At 46.4% G+C, this 18829-nt stretch overlaps 1 protein-coding gene across 1 annotated transcript; it reads left to right on the top strand.

The window, feature by feature from the left end:
* The first annotated feature begins 771 nt into the window (after window positions 1-771).
* On the top strand, window positions 772-18358 carry qtrt1 (queuine tRNA-ribosyltransferase 1). The gene is made up of 10 exons (XM_072248278.1): window positions 772-1000; window positions 2679-2747; window positions 6367-6505; window positions 9644-9722; window positions 12807-12922; window positions 14230-14368; window positions 14850-14925; window positions 15222-15331; window positions 16305-16389; window positions 18061-18358. The coding sequence occupies exons 1-10, from the start codon at window positions 788-790 to the stop codon at window positions 18211-18213; spliced, it is 1179 nt and encodes a 392-aa protein (XP_072104379.1). The 5' UTR covers window positions 772-787; the 3' UTR covers window positions 18214-18358.
* The last annotated feature ends 471 nt before the right edge of the window (window positions 18359-18829 follow it).

Genomic DNA, 18829 nt, shown 5'->3' with positions numbered 1-18829 from the left:
GAGGCACAGAGATAGCAAAAAAAGGAGGGGGAAGAGGAGGTGAGTGTGTGAGGAGGCATGTTGTTAGTTTAGTTGGTGAGTGCACGGGAGGAAATAAAGGGTCTATGAGTGTGATTGTAACGGGGCACGGGGAGAGGGAGGAAGGGGATAAGAAATGGTGTGTTGGGAAGAGGGTGACAGGGTAGGTGGGTTTAATGGGTTTGCAGGAAGCCGGGGGGAGGGTGGTTGACCATGAGCACTAATGTATGTTCTGCAGATTCTTTTTGTGACAGTGTGACCTTTCCCTAGGTGCCCTAGTTTCCACCTACACGCCAAAGATGTGCTGACTGGCAGGTTAATTGCCTTCAATAAATTACACGGGTGTGAGCAGAATTTCAGGTGTGTGGCGGTAATGCACCATTAAGCTGGATGCCAACCGCCGTAAAAGAAGATACAGACAGACAGAATTTCAGGTGGGGGAATTACTCAGACTGGATGTCACCTCCTGCGCCGTCTATTCCGAGACGGAGATGGGGGTGGAGGGGAATGGATGGCAGAATTGGAGGAAGAGAGGAAGAGAGGGTGAGAGGATTGAGGAGGGGGGCGAGGTGAGCGGCCGGGGTGTGGGTGAGGGAGGCAGGGGAGGGGGTACTGGCAAAGGCCCGGGAAGTCCTCGGGAGGCTGGAGAATGGAGCCCGGGGGAGGGCCGCGACCCGCTGCGGGGCCGAGTTGAGTCTCCCCGGTGGGAGGAAGTTTATCGCGGGCTCCCGTTGTCCCGGCAGCGGCAGTTTCCGCTTCCGGCCCGGTCATGGCGGCGCCCCTCCGCGTCCTCGGCCGCGTGGAGTGCCCGGTGACCCGGGCCCGCTTCTGCCGCCTTCAGCTCCCGCACCAGCTGGTGGACACCCCGGTCTTCATGCCGGTCGGCACCCAGGGCACGCTGAAGGGGATCGCGGTGCCGCAGCTGGAGGCGCTCGGGTGTCAGATCTGTCTGGGCAACACCTACCACCTGGGCATGCGGCCGGTACGGAGTGTGGGGGAGGCCCGAAGGGTAGGAGCCGGGGGTAGGGAACCGAGGTGTGAGTGAGGGACAGAGAGCTGGAGGGAGAGGGGTACAGTAGTCCGCTGGAGGGAATGACAGGGTGGGTAGGAGATCCAGAGGAGGGGAGTTCTGGGGAAATGAAAGGAGGCCAAAGAGAGCGGGAGGGAAGCTGGGGGTGGCGGAGATCTGGTGAAGGGAGCTGAGTATGGGGAAGAGCCGTGAGGGTGGCTGGGGTTATTAGACCCTCAGCAGCTGGTGGAAGGAGCCACAGATGTGGAAGACAAATGACAAGCCAGAGGGGTGGTCTCTGTTGGGCAAATTCATTCTATTTAGATAGTTTTTCACTTTGAAGTCCACTTCATAAAACAGATAACCTTCCTGTCACTTTCTTGTCCTTTTCCCAATTGCTTTCTTTCAATATTTCCTTGTTACTATTTATTGCTCTGCTTTTAATTTCAAATTCAAGTTCAAATTCCTCGGGGCCATGGTGTATCCACAAAACACGTGTCTCATACACACAGCATATAAAACAAAATATTACCTTAAATAAGTTAATAAAATATAATTCAAAATGTACAGCACAGGTAAACAGCTCGCTGACCTGGTGACAAGACCTCAGTAGTGGCAGGGTATTCATTAGTCTCACAGCCTGAGGGAAGAAGCTGTTACCCAGTCCTGATGCTCCTGTACCTCCTTCCTGATGGTAGTGGGTCAAAGGGATTGTGGAATGGGTGGTAGGGATCCTCAACAATACTTGGGCGCTCTGTATACAGTGCTCCTGGTAAATATCACAAATAGAGGAGGGAGACCCCTGCGATCCTCTTGGCAGTTTTTACTAACTTTTACTAGATACTTCTATCGGATAAATCCCTTCATAACCGATTGTGTTTCAAGGAAAACTACCTCTCCTTCTCCAGTTTAACCACAGATAATTATACCTCATGTCATTTTAGGAATTCTCTCCTGCACTAAAATAACTACATTACTCCTAAGGGGGGCACCCAGGGCATCACAGTATTGTTTCATTGTGACTTCCTTCCTCTCGTAGCGTGTCACTCCATTTATAAAGCTTAGGCCCCTTTTGAATCGCTTTCAACAAACAGAATGCAAATTCCATCTCTTTGTACTTGCAGGCTTGTGTCTTCTGGTTTATATTGCCTATCTTCAATATCCCTACCAAAGTGCAACACTTCGTCTGACATTTCAACTCTCTTTGTCTTTTGTCCATTGCTCTGTTTATCCTTTAAGTCTCTTACCATCTCCCTCGCAATTCAATATGCGTTCAAGCTTTGTGCCACCTGCAGAACTGGTGGTGGAAGGGGTGGTTCTGGTGAGGTTAGGCAGGAGCTGGGGCAAGTCAGAATGGATGACAGTAGTGTAGGATAGCTCTGGGCAAAGGCCAGGAGAGGAGGCTGATATAAGGAAAGAAGCGGAGAGACCATGGATCAGGCTGTGGGGTTTACAGAGAGGGATGGAGTCCCGAGTACATGTGGTCAAGGGGGAATGTAGGCCTCTGGTAGAAAGAGAATTGGGGAAACAGACATTAAACCTGGCAACATGACTCAATGTCAGACAGATTCTCCAATTCCCGGTTCTGGGGACTAGGTTGTTGTGGAGTGAGGACATGCCTGGGATGAAAGCTCACTCTCTATACTTCCAGGGCCCGGATTTGATCGCAAAAGCAAATGGGCTGCATGGATTCATGAACTGGAAGAGAGCATTGCTGACGGTGAGCATTTGTTTAACAGCAGGAAAGAATATCTGCTTTAAAGGACGATTTAAAAATGTAGTCTATCTTGCTGTCATTACTTCTTGTTAGGGACTGTGATACGCAGGCTACCCCTCATTTGATTGTCCTATTGTCCTGCTAATCACTTGGCAGATGGGGCATGGCATTGACAAATCAGTCTCTGTGTGTCCCTTGTGGGTTCAGTAACAAAGTTCGAGAAGTGCAGTGGTGGAGAGCTTCAGAGACAGGTTGAAAGCATTCCACACACTCCCATCATTGCCCACACAGCAGGTATTCAGCTGGTCACTAGTTTGCACGGTCCTCATGACATACTAAACGCAACAATCTGATCTTCATGATGGGTTCAACTCCCTGCTGAACCTGCTAAGTTTACATGATCACCCTTTGTCATCTGATCCACTATCCCCTCAATAATCTATGTTCCATTTTGCTTCAATATATGCAAAATACTTCTGTCTTCTGATGATCAAACCGTGCACTGGACTCAAATTATGGTCACATCAAAATTTTATCAAGCATCATAGAAACATAGAAAACTTACAGCACAATACAGGCCCTTCGGCCCACAATGCTGTGCCAAACACGTACTTACTTTAGAAATTACCTAGGGTTACCCATAGACCTCTATTTTTCTAAGCTCCATGTACCTGTCCAGGAGTCTCTTAAAAGACCCTATTGTATCTAACCTCCAACACCGTTGCTGGCAACCCATTCCACGCACTCACCACTCTGCATAAAAAAACTTACCCCTGACACGTCCGCTATACCTACTTCCAAGCACATTAAAATTGTGCCCTCTCGTGTTAACCATTTCAGCCCTGGGAAAAAAGCCTCTGACTATCCACACGATCAACGCCTCTCATCATCTTACACACCTCTACCAGGTCACCCCTCATCCTCCGTCACTCCAAGGAGAAAAGGCTGAGTATCACGATTGCTACTTAATACTGATCTTTAAATATATCCAGATATCTGATTTATTCCTTGCCACCAGATATTGTAGTGATTTCAAAGTTGAAAGTAAATTTATTATCGAAGCACATATATGTCACGTATTGAACTGTGAGATTCATTTTCTTGCAGGCATTCCCAGTAAGTTGAAGAAACTCAGTAGAATCAATGAAACACTGCCCCCCACAGGACGGACAAACTAACAATGTGCAAAAAACAACAAACTACGAATACAAAAGAAAAATAAGAAATAATAAATAAGCAATCAATATTGAGAAGTGAGATGAAGAGGCCTTGAAAGGGAGTCTGTTGGTTGTAGGAACAGTTCAATGAAGTTATCCCTTTTGGTTCAAGAACCAGATGGTTGAGAGGTGATAACTGTTCCTGAACCTGGTGGTGTGAGTCCTGAGGCACCAGTACCTCCTTCCTGATGGTAGCAGTGAGAAGAGAGCATGGCCTGGGTGGTGGGGGTCCTTGCTGCTTTCCTATGACAGTGCTCCATGTAGATGTGCTCAGTAGTGGGGAGGGCTTCACCCGTGAGGGACTGGGCTAAATCCATACTTTTTATACATTTTTCTGTTCCATGGCATTGGTGTTTTCATAACAGGCTGTAATGCAAACAATCAATATACTCTCCACCACATGTTTACAGAAGTTTGTCAAAGTTTTATGGTGATAGGCCGAATCTTCGCAAACTTCATTTTACTGTCAGGCAGCTCAGTTTCTCTTTTATCAATGCACATTACTTTTCATCCCTTTTTGGAAATGTCTTTCATGGTGAATAATGTTTCAGATTTCACAGCACTGAATTCCCCCGTTGAAATAGACTAGAATTGAAATTCTCCTATGTTCTACCCAGTTCCAGTGAGGTTTGCGGCATTGATTTTGTTCAGAAGCCCAACTCCGGCCCGTTGATTAGAAAGCACTTTGAATTCCAGTACAACAGCAGAAAAAAATTACATTCAATTAATTAAATAAAACAGGAATAAAAAAGAAGACTCATTTCTGAAGGCCATCAACTAAAATGTTCCTCCACAGTGGCTAATGTTTTTAGCTTTTTAATTGTGTTCGACTGCAGACTGCTGCAACGTTCATGGACTCGGACTTTTTGTGTGACTATATTTTATACTATATGTGCTTTGTGCTGTGAATGACTGTTGGTACTGTGTGTTTTGCATCTTCGGAGTTACACTGTTTTGTTTGGCTGTATTCATGTATGGTTGAATGACAATGAAACTTGAACTTTTTCTGTTTTGACCTCAGTAATGCTTACTGTGAAACTGCAGGATTCTCCATGGGTCATTATAGAGCCCAACTGATCCACTCCAGAGCAGGAAATCTGCAGTTCGTCTTTACAGCTCTGATTCCTGACCTATCAATTTTTTTGAAATAGCTGAGCAAGCCCCTTGATTGAAAGAACAAATAATGACTACAAAAAGCTGTCATTATCAATTGCATCCTCATCGTTTATCCTAGAGAGTCATAGAGCATTACAGTGCAGAAACTGGCCCTTCTGCCCATCTTGTCTGTGCTGGCCTGGTTTCTATGCCTCAATAGCCCTCCAATCCAAATGTCTCTTAAATGTTACAATGGAATCAGCATCCTCCACTTCCACTAGGGCAAATGGCCAAGTGGTTAAGGCGTTCGACTAGCGATCTGAAGGTCGTGAGATCGAGCCCCAGCGGAGGTAATGTGTTGTGTCCTTGAGCAAGGCACTTAATCACACATTACTCTGCGACGACACTGGTGCCAAGCTGTATGGGTCCTAATGCCCTTCCCTTGGACAACATCGGTGTCGTGGAGAGGGGAGACTTGCAGCATGGACAATGGCCGGTCTTCCATACAACCTTGCCCAGGCCTGCGCCCTGGAGAGTGAAGACTTTCCAGGCGCAGATCCATGGTCTCACAAGACTAACGGATGCCTTTACTTCCGCTAGCAACTCATTCCACACACACACACCACCCTCAGAGTAAAGATTACCCTTGGAGCACCTTTCACCATAAGACATAGGGACATTCAATGTCCTCCCATTTGGCCCATCAAGTCCGTTCCACCATGGCTAATTCCTCCTTACCACTTTGAAGCCTTCTTGCCCTCAAACATGGTACGGTTCATGGCACAAAAGATTGTGAACCCCTTGCCCTAAAACATTCTCAGCTTCTTTAACCTTTTCAGTTCCCACCTCTTCATCAGCCCTGAATTCCTCCTTTATTTTTAGCCGTTCCTTCACCTCCCAACTGTTCCCAAATAAACCTCTTCCCATCCTCCACTCCTTTAAGCGCATAAAGTGTGACCCTGATACGCTTGTATTATCGTAGCCCCTTGAGGTAAGTAAAGGACGTATAATAAAGAATAAAGTTAGCTTATGTTGTTCCTTGACATGGTTGCTTAAATGAGGTTACGTCACCCCCTCAAGATGCCTACTCCAGAATGTGATGTGGTTTCAATTGTTATTCCATAGTACATTTTTTTCACAAGGTAAGTCAGGGTGTTGTAATTATCAATCCCTTTTATTCTGACCACTCTCCTTGGATGTTCCATTGCCTTTTATAATAAAAGTAAATGTTTCTGAAATAACCACATATTTATAAAATCACAGTGGTGGCTGGCTGTGAGTCTCTGATTTACCTCCCTTACTCCTTGCAGGACAGCGGTGGATTCCAAATGGTGTCTTTGGTGGAGCTGGCAGAAGTCACGGAAGAAGGGGTGCGCTTTTGTTCTCCTTATGATGGGAAGGAGATTCTACTGTCACCAGAGAAGTCGATTGAAATTCAGAATGCACTAGGTAATTAGCTGAGAGTGCCTCAGATACACCTGTGGCTAGGATGACAATTTCCACGTCATCAGGAGGCAAATGTGCAGTGGAGAGGAATTCCTGCAGGTCGTTGAACTTGAAGAAATGCTCCACGGTCCATCCCACTTTCAGAGTTAGTGAGGTTCAAGCAAAGTGTGTATTCTTGTTGGTTTTGCTCCTGGTTTCCCCCTTGAAATGACCACCCAGGAACCCTGGTCCTCACCTACCACCCCACCAGCCTCCGGGTCCAACATATTATTCTCCGTAACTTCCGCCACCTCCAACGGGATCCCACCACTAAGCTCATCTTTCCCTCCCTGCCTCTCTCTGCATTCCGCAGGGATCGCTCCCTCCGCGACTCCCTTGTCCATTCGTCCCCCCCCCCCCATCCCTCCCCACTGATCTCCCTCCTGGCACTTATCCCTGTCAGCGGAACAAGTGCTACACATGCCCTTACACTTCCTCCCTTACCACCATTCAGGGCCCCAAACAGTCCTTCCAGGTGAGGCAACACTTCACCTGTGAGTCGGCTGGGGTGATATACTGCGTCCGGTGCTCCCAATGTGGCCTTTTATATATTGGCGAGACCCGACGCAGACTGGGAGACCGCTTTGCTGAACACCTACGCTCCGTCCGCCAGAGAAAGCAGGATCTTCCAGTGGCCACACATTTTAATTCCACATCCCATTCCCATTCTGACATGTCTATCCACGGCCTCCTCTACTGTAAAGATGAAGCCACACTCAGGTTGGAGGAACAACACCTTATATTCCATCTGGGTAGCCTCCAACCTGATGGCATGAACATTGACTTCTCTAACTTCCGCTAATGCCCCACCTCCCCCTCCTACCCCATCTGTTACTTATTTTTATACACACATTCATTCTCTCTCTCACTCTCTCACTCTCTCACTCTCTCACTCTCTCACTCTCTCACTCTCACTCTCACTCTCACTCTCACTCTCACTCACTCACTCACTCACTCACTCACTCACTCACTCTCTCACTCTCTCACTCTCTCACTCTCTCACTCTCTCACTCTCTCACTCTCTCACTCTCTCACTCTCTCACTCTCTCACTCTCTCACTCTCTCACTCTCTCACTCTCTCACTCTCTCACTCTCTCACTCTCTCACTCTCTCACTCTCTCTCTCACTCTCTCTCTCTCCTTTTTCTCCCTCTGTCCCTCTGAATATACCCCTTACCCATCCTCTGGGTCCCCCCCTCGTCTTTCTTCCCGGACCTCCTGTCCCATGATCCTCTCGTATCCCTTTTGCCTATCACCTGTCCAGCTCTTGGCTCCATCCCCCCCCCCCACCCCGTCTTCTGGCATTTTGGATCTCCCCCTCCCCCTCCAACTTTCAAATCCCTTACTCACTCTTCCTTCAGTTAGTCCTGACGAAGGGTCTCGGCCTGAAACGTTGATTGCACCTCTTCCTAGAGATGCTGCCTGGCCTGCTGCGTTCACCAGCAACTTTGATGTGTGTTGCACGAAAGTGTCCTGATGCCTACAGGTGGATGGAATCCACACAGAAGTTCAGGCATTTTCAGCCATTGGGAGCGATCATAATACATTGGAGCAGAATTAGGCCATTTGGCCCATCGAGTCTGCTCTGCCATCTGGTCATGGCTGATTTATTTTCTCTCTCAGACCCATTCTCCAGCCTCCTCCCTGTAACCTTTGGTACCTTTACTGATCAAGAACCTATTAACCTCTACTTTAAATGTACTCAACGATTTGGCCTCCACAGCCACATATGGCAATGAATTCCACAGATTCACCACCCTCTGGCTAAAGAAATTATTCCTCATCTCTGTTCTAAAGGGAAGTCCTTCTGTTCTGAGGCTGTGCTCTCTGGTCCAGGACTCTGCCACTTTAGGAAACATCCACTCCTGTCCACTGTTATTCACTAAGTTTCAATGAGATTCCCCTTCATTCTTTTAAACTCCAGTGATACAAGCCCAGTGCCATCAAACACTCATACATTAACCTTTTCATTCCTAGGATAATTCTCATGAACCTCCTGTGGACCCTCTCCAATGCCAGCACATCCTTCCTTCGATATGGGGCCCAAATCTGCTCACAGTATTCCAAACATTGTCTGACCGATGCCTTATAATGCCCCAGCAATACATCTTTGCTTTTAGATAGATAGATTGATCCCAAAGAAAATTACAGTATCACAGTATGGTAGCATTACATGGGCACAGATACAAATATTAGTAGAAATAATAAAAAATAAGTTACCACAGTCAGTCTAACAGGAGGGGGGGGGGGGGAATCATCACTTCCCCAGCTTTAGGTTGACTCATTGTATAGCCTAGTGGCCAAGGGTAAGAATGACCTCATGCAGCACAGTTGTCTTAATCTATTACCAAAAGTGCTGGTCTGTTCAGCCAAGGTGGCATGCAGAGGGTGAGAAACATTGTCCAGAATTGCCAGGATTTTCTGTGGGGTCCTTTGTTCCACCACAGCCTCCAGTGTGTCCAGTTTGACTCCTATAACAGAGCCAGCCTTTCTAATCAGTTTATTGAGCCTGTTGGCATCACTCGTGTTGATGCCATTGCCCCAGCACACCACCACATAGATAATTGTACTGGTGACAACAGACTGGTAGAACAGTGAAGGAGAGACCTACATACTCCAAAGGACCTCAGTCCCCTCAGGAAGTAGAGGTAACTCTGGCCCTTCTTGTACACAGCCTCAATGTTGGTGCTCCACTCAAATCTGTCATCCAGGTGCACCCCCCAAGTACTTGTAGTCCTCTCGAACTGAATACTAACATTTCATCTGTCTTTCTTACTACCAGTTCAACCTGCAAGTTAACCCTGAGGAGATCCTGTAATAGGACTGTCAAGAGACCCAGTTCTGACTTTCCCCAGATCTCGTTAGTCAGCCTCGGCTGTAACCTTTGCTGAGGTCACGTTGCGGTAGGTGTGAGGTTGAACAGGATCAGTAGGGAAAGGAAGACGTCACTCCATGGGAGGGTTTGGTGAGCTTAGGTGTGAGGAAGAGTAAGGGTGTGATGGGTAGGGTTTGAGTTCCACCTCTTTAATGTCATTCTTTCCATTTTGCTCTCTTCCCACATGTTGTCCCCCTCTCTTTCCTCAACCTCTCGCTGATAAGTTAGGTTCAGACATCATGATGCAGTTGGACGATGTCGTGAGCAGTACCGTGACTGGTCCCAGAGTGGAAGAAGCCATGTTCAGGTCAGTGGGAAGACATCTCAGAGTGAGCTGGCTCCTCCTGGGAGCAGCACTGCTGTCTCTGTTTTCGAATGTGCTTTCAGTCTCAGCTTGTAATGAGCTGCTCATCCCTACTTGTACTGGTGAACCACGGCTTTGCGAAATGTCCTCACACTGTCGCTGTGCAGGAATCTCCCAGAATTTAAGCACAGCAACGAAAGAACAGCAGTTGTATTTCGAAAATCACTAAGGTTTCTGGCTTCAATGGGAGGTGATGGAAAACAAACGCAACAGTAGACATGAAATCTGATTCAGAAACACTGACGCTGAAAGGACTCAGTCAGCCAAGCAGCACCTGTCGGAGGAGAAAGCAGGAAACATTCCGGATCAGCGACCCCTCCCCGGTTCTCTTCTCACGGATGCTGCTGGACGGGCTGAGTTCTTCCGGCATTTCTGCTTCTGAATCTGAAGCTGTTCTCCTGAGGGTAACCTTTCACTGCCCTCTGGAAGTCGCCCAGCAAGTGATTTTCCACCATACAAAGGGGCAGTAAGACTATAAGACATAGGAGGAGATCTGAGCCATTTGCCCATCAAATCTCTATTTGACCATGGCTGATTTATTATCCCTCTCAACCCCATTCTCCTGTCTTCCTTCCGTAACCTGTAACCTTAACCTTCTTCCCCGTAATCAAGAACCTATCAAAACTCTTTTTTAAATATACCAAATGACTTGGCCTCCACACCTGTCTGTGGCAATGAATTCCACAGATTTGCCACCCTTAGGCTAAAGAAATTCTTCCTCATCTTTGTATTCTGAGGCTGTGTCCTCCAGTCCTGGACTCCCCCTCTATTTGTAACACCTGACGTCCACTCACTCTAGGCCTTTCCACATTTTTTACATTTGATCGGCTTCAACGAGACACTCTCCAACCCCACCCCCAATTCATTCTTCTAAACTCTGGTGAATAGAAGACCAGAACTATCAAATGCTCCTCATATGGTAATCTTTTCTTCCCAGGGTCCTCCCAGGATTATTTTCCTGAACCTCCTCTGGACCCAGGCAGTGTTACAATCAGTTGGAGCTTGCCAGGCCGTCTGTTATTTGTAGAATAGCTGCTGCAGAGAAACACTCTCCACACAAGTCTGTCAGGTAGTGGTCAGTATGGAACATTCGGGAGGAGCTGTGGCAGAAGGATGTGGTGAATCCTGTGGATAGCTTCCTGGCACTACCCATCACCAGAGCTCACAATATCTGCTCTTTTGGCCGGCAGGAAGAGAGCTCTCTCCGCCATCACCACTTTAAAATCCTTACCGCAGATCCAGAGTCTCTGTGCTGCCCCATACAGCTTTCTGGAGAGCTGCACCTCCTCCGACTGCCGGAGAGCTCCAAGGGAGGTTCCCCTCGAGCAGCCGTGTAACCCAGGACTCTGCTCTGTGGGCTGCTCCCAGAAACATCTCCTGTTGCTGGAAGATCATCATCCTGGTGAAAGATGGACTTTGGCTGGCCTGCCTGAAACTTGGTCTTCCGCAGTATTGCCTTTATTTATTGAGATTTAGTGTGGAATAGGTCCAATCATCCTTCAGGACGTGCCGCCCAGCAAACCCCTGATTTAAACCTAGCCTAATCACAGCACAATTTACATTCACCAGTTAACCTACTAACTGGTAATCCTTTGGACTGTGGGAGGAAACCCACACGGTCACAGGGAGAGCGCTCTAACCCCTTACAGGCAGCGATGGGAATTGAACCTGGGTCGCTGGCACGGTAACAACGACGCTCCCGTGCCACCATGTTGCAGAGAGCATGCTGAGGGACGCAGTGGGGAAGGGTTTGAAACACAGTCAGGGATCCTACCCCTTCTGGGGTATCTCAAACCTTTGAAAAGTCTACAGAAGGTGGTCAGTCCATCACATGCAAAGCCAACCCCAGCACTGAACACGTCCAAGGAGTGCGACCACAAGAAAGACCCCCGTCATCCAGGCCATACTCTCTTCTCACTGCTACTATCAGGAAGAAAGTGCAGGAGCCTTCGGTCCCACACCACCAGGTTCAAGAAGAGTTAATACCTTTCAACCATCAGGCTTTTGAATCGGCGTGGATAACTTCACTCACATCAGCACTGAACCAATTCCACAATCTATAGATTCACTTTCAATGACTCATGCTCTCTGCATTTAACTATTTCTGATTTACGCAGTTTGACGACTTTTGCACATGGGTTGTTTGTTGGTCTTTGTGTGTAGTTTTTCATTGATTCTATTGTATTTCTTTGTTTTACTGTGAATGCCTGCAAGATAATGAATCTTAAGGTTGTGTGTGTGTGTGTGTGTATATATATATATATATATATGTACCTTGTTAATAAATTTACTTTGAATTTTATGAATGAGATATTTTAAGGGGGAAATGTGGGTGAGGCATTATAAGGGATTGTGTTGAATTGCTGGTACAGTGACCGTGGTCCTGATGCATACTGTATATAGCATGGGTAAAGTATAATTTTGATAAAAGATATATGCATTCCTGGTGGTGCCAGCTGTATTCCTAATCATAAAAGATGAGTGATACTGCTGGTCCTACTAACCAGCAATGCACATAACTTGTGAATAAATAGTAAGCAAAAGTAGATTAGAGCAACACACACAAATGCTGGAGGAACTCAGCAGGCCAGGCAGCATCTGTGGAAAAGAGATTGGCCTGCCGAAGGGTTTCGGCCTGAAATGTCGACTGTACTCTTTTTTTTTGTAGGTGCTGCCTGGCCTGCTGAGATCCTCCAGCAACTTGTGTGTGTTGCTCAGATTTCCAGCTATTGCAGATTTTCTCGTTTGTGAAAAGTGAATTGGAATGCCTTTATGACCTGCTGGTTATGTTAGTGAGAGCTGGTCCACTGTTGCCAGGTAGTTGTTTGGGTACAAGTGCATATAGACAATCCTGCAGTACATTGACACTACCTTCACATCCTGAGGTGTTTGACAGATTCTGTATGTTTCCATCTCTGGCTTCCCTTTATTGAATGATAGATCGTACTGTACTGTTACCCTCTTGCTCAGTGCATGTGCGCTCTCAAACCGGAAATGAATGACGAGAACTGTGTCTTTGCTTCCTAGGTCTATACGCTGGTTGGATCGCTGCATTGCAGCAAACAAGAATCCTAAGCAGCAGAACCTGTTTGCAATAATTCAAGGTGGCCTGGATGCTGAACTCCGCAAGAAATGTCTGGAAGGTGAGGTTGTGAGTTCTCAATATTTCTACTGTTCTTCAATGTTGAAGTGGAGATGCATTTTTGTACGACTGTTGCCCCATTGTGTTCTGATTTGCTTTTCTCAGCCTGTGTCAGATTCAAACCGCCTTGCACATTGCACATCTTTGATAAGCAGCTGACCTGTTGTCATCAATCCACGTCCATGGTGCCTTTCTTCCTCAGTTTTGAGTTTTCCCTTGCTGTCCCCGTACTCCAAACTTCCAGCAAACTCTGCTTTCCTGAGCTCTCTGATGTAAATCTCCTTCCTGCCAAGCTGCTTCCTGAACTCCCCCACCAAACACATGCTCCATTCTGGGTTCTCTTATCCCAAACCTCTTATACTGTCACCTGATCACTGTTCCCAAACAAACATAAATAAAATGGAATATATATAAAGTGCAAAAGATGAAATAAGGTAGTGCTCATGAACCATTCAGAGGGAAAGAAGCTGTTGCTAAAATGTTAAGTGTGAATCTTCAGGTGTGAGTACCTCCTCCTCAGTTCTGATCTGTTTGTACACAAAGTGACTGGGTGGCCTATGAGATATGTAGCAGTTACATCCATTCCATGTCTTCTAAGAAACTTCTTAGCCTTCCCTTCATGAGCTTCTGCCATGAACCTCACCCTCCAGGCCACTGTACCTCCCTCCCATCTCCGCAGGAAAAGAGCAGTGGTGTCTGTAACAGGACTTTAACTGTGCATCACAAACCTAATGAGAGGCCATGAAGTATGTACAGGGTGATGGAGCACTGGCTCCAATCTACGTATGCTTAGGACATGACTGACTGCCCAACTGGATGGTCTGTCTTCCCTTTGCAATATCAAATTTTAATCTGAGTTTCACCCGTCCCTGGACCCTGCAGCTGCTTTCTGCCTCCGTCCTTCCCAGTCATGGTCTCTTCCTGACTGGAAAGAGACCATTTTGGCTCATGGAGTCTGTCCCAACTCAGAGAGCAAACGTCCCCTCCTGCTAACGTTCCCTGTTTTCTATTCTCCTGGTATTCCCGTCAACTACCCGCAGGTTCTGACCACTCACTTCATACTGAGGGCAACTTACAACAGTGAATTAACTGAAATCTGCACATTTTTGAGCTGTGGGAAAAATCAGAGTGCCTGGTGGAAATCCAGGTTGCCTCACAAGGAGAACATGCGAACTCCGCACAGAGAACACCTGATGTCAGGATCGAACCCAACTCTCTGGAGCTGTGAGGTAGTGGCTGTCTATTAGATGTGCCCATCTGCTTATTGCTGGTGTCAGTCCACCATTCGTATTTGTTGCATCGTTTCAGAGATGATCAAACGTGATATCCCTGGTTTTGCTATCGGAGGACTGAGTGGTGGCGAGGAGAAGGACCATTTCTGGAGAATGGTGTTGCTTAGCACAGACTACCTGCCACAGGAGAAGCCGCGATACTTGATGGGAGTGGGGTATGAGAAAACCCATGTACATGACTGTCTCCCTTTTGGTATGAATCCTTGCATTACCCACTCCCTTCCACCTGTCTGTGTGACCGACTGCTGCTGCCCAGCCTTTGCATGTCCACATAGATGCAATTCCCATCTGGAAAAGTAGTTGGTTTTGATAGGGAGGGTCAACTATTGGAAATTCATTGCATGAAAGTTGGGAATTTTTAAATGTGAATCTTTGCTGATAAATGCCTGGGACTAAAAGAGCTAAATTGGATCAGTGCCCAAGAGGATGCACATGTCTGACCAGGACCATTGGGGACCAGGGCTAGGGAGGCATTCATGGATAAAGGAAATGAAATCGTTTATCTACAATTCAGAGACAACACTGTGCACAGTCTGAAAGGTGAATGGATTTAAATCACTTGTGCATTGTGGATTTGAGGTCTCTGGTCTCTTTTACTGCTTCCGCCACCAACCTCTCTACGCTCTCTCTGACCAGGTACGCAACGGACCTCGTGGTTTGTGTGGCTCTCGGCTGTGATATGTTTGATTGTGTGTTCCCCACACGAACAGCGGTAAGGATTTCCTTGGTGTAAGGTTTTCTTTGGGAGGCAAAGTGGGGTGTTTGTACCTGTGCCTACCTACTGTCCTGAGAGCAGGTCAAGTGGGAGTGGGACCTGTCCAGGCATGGGATTTAAAGGGTCAGGCCAGTAGTCTACTTGCTGAACTGCAATTAATAAATTAAAACCTTCGCAGCCCTTGCAGTCAGGATCAAGAACTCCGAATGCAGGGCTAAACTGGAGACGGGGGAGGGTTTGAGCAACACCTTAGCACTTCAGCTGTGCAGCCTAATCTCTCTCTGATCTCTCAGCGGTTTGGATCAGCACTTGTCCCCTGGGGATCTCTGCAGCTGAAAAACAGACAATATGCCAAGGATTTTAAGCCTATTGATGAGGACTGCACCTGTCCTACATGCAAGAGGTAAGAATGTTGGCCATTTCATTGTGTACGTGTGATATGTTGGTGGTCACCATTACAAAGCTGTGTCTTTGTGCTCTCAGTTGCAGTATTGAACTCCACAGAAAGATAATTCTCTGACACAGTTACTGCCTTCTGCTGACTACACATCTCAGCTGGAGAAATGTTGTAGATGGGCATCTAGGTCCGAGGAAGTTGCTGTTACTGTTACCAATTGCCTGATGGGTGGCAGCTCCTGTAAATTATAAACACAAGATTCTGCAGGAGCTGGAAATCCAAAGCAAAACATTCAAAATGCTGGAGGAACTTAGGTCAAGCCAGTCAATGGAGAGAAAGAAACAGTTGATGTTTCTGGTAGAGACCTTTTGTCAGGATTAGATAGGGAAAGTGGGAGAGGGGAAGGAGTACAGGCTGGCAGGTAATGGGTAAAACCAGGTGAGTAGTAGTTGGGGGGGAGTGGGTATAGTGAGAGGCTGGGAGGTGATAGATAGAAAAAAAAGGCTGATTGAGTTTGATAGGAGAGGAGAGTGGATCATGAGAGAAAGTGGAGGAGGAGGTGCGAGACAAGAGGGGATGCAGAAAGGGGAATGGAAAAAGGAAGAAGGGGGAGGGAGAAGAAATTAGGGAATTCAGTGTTCAATGTTGAAGACAACCAGATGGAAAATGAAGTGTTGCTTCTCCAACCTCAGTGTAGCCTCATCATGGCAATAGAGGTGGCCGTGGACCAGCATGTCAAATTGAGAAATGGGTGGTCACTACAAACTGTTGGGGGTCTTTGTGGATGAAGGATAACACCAGGCTTACCGGTGGTGTTCTGCATGGATCATGTGGACTATTACATGCTGGTCTGTACCTGTGGAAGTGTACATCAGGTACAGGCTGTGTATTAAGGGAGAGGTAGGCACAAAAACCCCTGCAGTTCACTTTACCCCAGAAGTTGATTTAATTCGTCAGAGTTGCTCTTTTGTGCTGACAGGTATACACGAGCATATCTCCACGCCTTATTCAAGAGTGATACAGCTGCCCTCCACCACATCACAATCCACAATGTCGCCTACCAGGTGGGTGAGCTTTACTCGAACTTATGCAGGGGATATTTGGTGATGGTAAAGAGGAGTTTTATTCTGTGTCCAAACCACCCGTATCTGGCCAGAGACAGGGGGGAAAAACCAACTTTGATTTTGGTAGCGTTTTCTCCCTTACATGCAAAGGAAATTGCTCTCTGCCACATAGCCTGGTTACACTCTGGGTGTAGGGTGCTGGACGCATTAGTAAGCACCATTGGTGTCGGTTATTGGACTCTTGGCATATTTGGAGGAAGGGAGAGGTTTAGACTTGCTGCTTATGAAAAGATGATAGATGCAGAGTTTCACATTAGATTTAAAATAGATCTTTAATAAATTTGTTGAAGGCTGTAGTCTGCAGTGCTGTAGACCTGGGCTTAGAAGCTGGAATTGGATGGGGTAGCTCATTTTTAACCTACAGACAAGTGTCATAAATTTACTGTGGCTTCTCTACAGTACTTCTGGTTGAGGCTACTGCTTTCTGCATTGCCGTTACAACTAGATTAGTCTTGCTTTAATCAAATGGTTGAATCCACAGGCTGGATTACAATGAAAGGTTCACCAGAATGTTATATCTGCAGACACTCAGGATACGGATCAGCTACTTTACTGCTTCTCCATTCCTTAAAGCAGGTCAGGCTTTTACTTAGTGGAATCTGTATTCTCAAAAGCTGTGACTACTCATTGAAACTTAGGAATCAAACAGGGCCTAATAGGCTGGATACAGGGAAGATACTTTGTCTGAGGGCAAGATCTTGGGGGGTGGGAGAGAGTAGACAGTTCAGAACAGATTAAATTTTCTAATTGGGTGTGAATCATAATTTCTTGAGTTCATTCAGATTTAAGACAAGAATTGTGATCTTGATGAATGGTGGATCCAGCTCGAAGGAGGAGATGGCTTCTTCCTGTTTCTCATGTTTTGAAAAACAAAGCTACCCTGGGTTTCAGGTCAGGCCTGGATCCAATGGCCATCCTAATCTGCTGGGATCATTACCCTTGCCTTTATAAATCAGAGCATTGAGTATCGGAGTTGGGATGTAATATTGAAATTGTACAAGGCATTGGTGAGGCCAAATTTGGAGTATTGTGTACAGTTTTGGTCACCGAATTATAGGAAAGATATCAACAAAATTGAGTGTGTACAGAGAAGATTTACTAGAATGTTACCTGGGTTTCATCACCTAAGTTACAGAGAAAGGTTGAACAAGTTGGGTCTTTATTCTTTGGAATGTAGAAGGTTGAGGGGGAACTTGATAGAGGTATTTAAAATTACGAGGGATAGATAGAGTTGACATGGATAGGCTTTTTCCAATGAGAGTGGGGGAGATTCAAATAAGAGGGCATGAGTTGAGAGTTAAAGGGCAAAAGTTTAGGGGTAACTTCTTTACTCAGAGTGGTAGCTGTGTGGAACGAGCTTCCAGCAGAAGTGGTTGAGGCAGGTTCGATGTTGTCGTTTAAAGTTAAGTTGGACAGCTATATGGACAGGAAAGGAATGGAGGGTTATGGGCTGAGTGCAGGTCGGTGGGACTAGGTGAGAGTAAGAGTTCGGCACAGACTAGAAGGGCCAAGGTGGCCTGTTTCTGTGCTGTAATTGTTATATGGTTATTACTGCACTCTTTCTGGTACAGAAGGTGCTCATTTTTAAGACAGTTGCTTATTGTTTTCCAGTTGAACCTGATGAGCTCAATCCGTGACAGCATTCAACAAAAGAGATTCCCAGCCTTTATTCAGCAGTTCATGAAGAGGATGTATGGAAGTGCAGATAAATACCCACGCTGGGCTGTAGAGGCACTCAGTGCTGTCAATGTTAGATTGGACTAGAAGCTGTGAAAGCAGGAAACCCAGCTTGCTGAGGAAGTTACGGGCTGCCTGAGAGGTATCCGAGCATACGTGGTGATGCATTTGCTCATGTCTCATCAGAATCTATGTAATATTTTTAAGCAATAAATTCAGTTTTTTACAAAAATAAAAAGCATTTTATTTGTCATATGTGACAAGGGTGGCTCCAGTAGTAGTTCATTTCCCTCTGTAAATACTCCCTAACCTGCTGCGTTCCTCCTGCTTTTTGGGTGTTGCGCCAGGTTTCCAGCACCTGCAGTCTCATGAGTCTCTGAATTTCCAAATGTAAAAAATAAACAGCAGAGAATGGGAACTGTATCGGACAGGGTCAGTCATCACTTTCAGGAGAGTAAACAACAACCCTGAGCAAGAGCTGCAGTCGTGATCCTTGTGTAGTCAGGGAGGCAGAATGGTCGGTGGAGAGATTTCTGGAGTTCTTAACTGGAGAAGCACAGAACTCTAAAGGCTGTTGGCCTGTTGAATATTCAGAGCAAGGATGCAAATGTGGAGGGATTTATTGGAAAAGGTGAAAGGTGTAGTTTAAATGCTATTATGGAAATTATTACTGAACTAGGATTAAATTCAGATTAATCCATGA

The sequence above is a fragment of the Mobula birostris genome, chromosome 32, assembly GCF_030028105.1.
Source record: "Mobula birostris isolate sMobBir1 chromosome 32, sMobBir1.hap1, whole genome shotgun sequence".
In the NCBI taxonomy this organism is placed as follows: domain Eukaryota; kingdom Metazoa; phylum Chordata; class Chondrichthyes; order Myliobatiformes; family Myliobatidae; genus Mobula; species Mobula birostris.
This window is presented reverse-complemented; position numbering and strand designations above follow the sequence as displayed.

Excerpts from the sequence above, each read along its gene's own strand:
- qtrt1 (XM_072248278.1), top strand. The coding sequence starts at position 788 with ATGGCGGCGCCCCTCCGCGTCCTCGGCCGCGTGGAGTGCCCGGTGACC. Across the intron at positions 9,723-12,806 it reads GTGGAAGAAGCCATGTTCAG|GTCTATACGCTGGTTGGATC; the intron begins GTCAGTGGGAAG and ends TTTGCTTCCTAG. Across the intron at positions 14,369-14,849 it reads CGATACTTGATGGGAGTGGG|GTACGCAACGGACCTCGTGG; the intron begins GTATGAGAAAAC and ends CTCTCTGACCAG.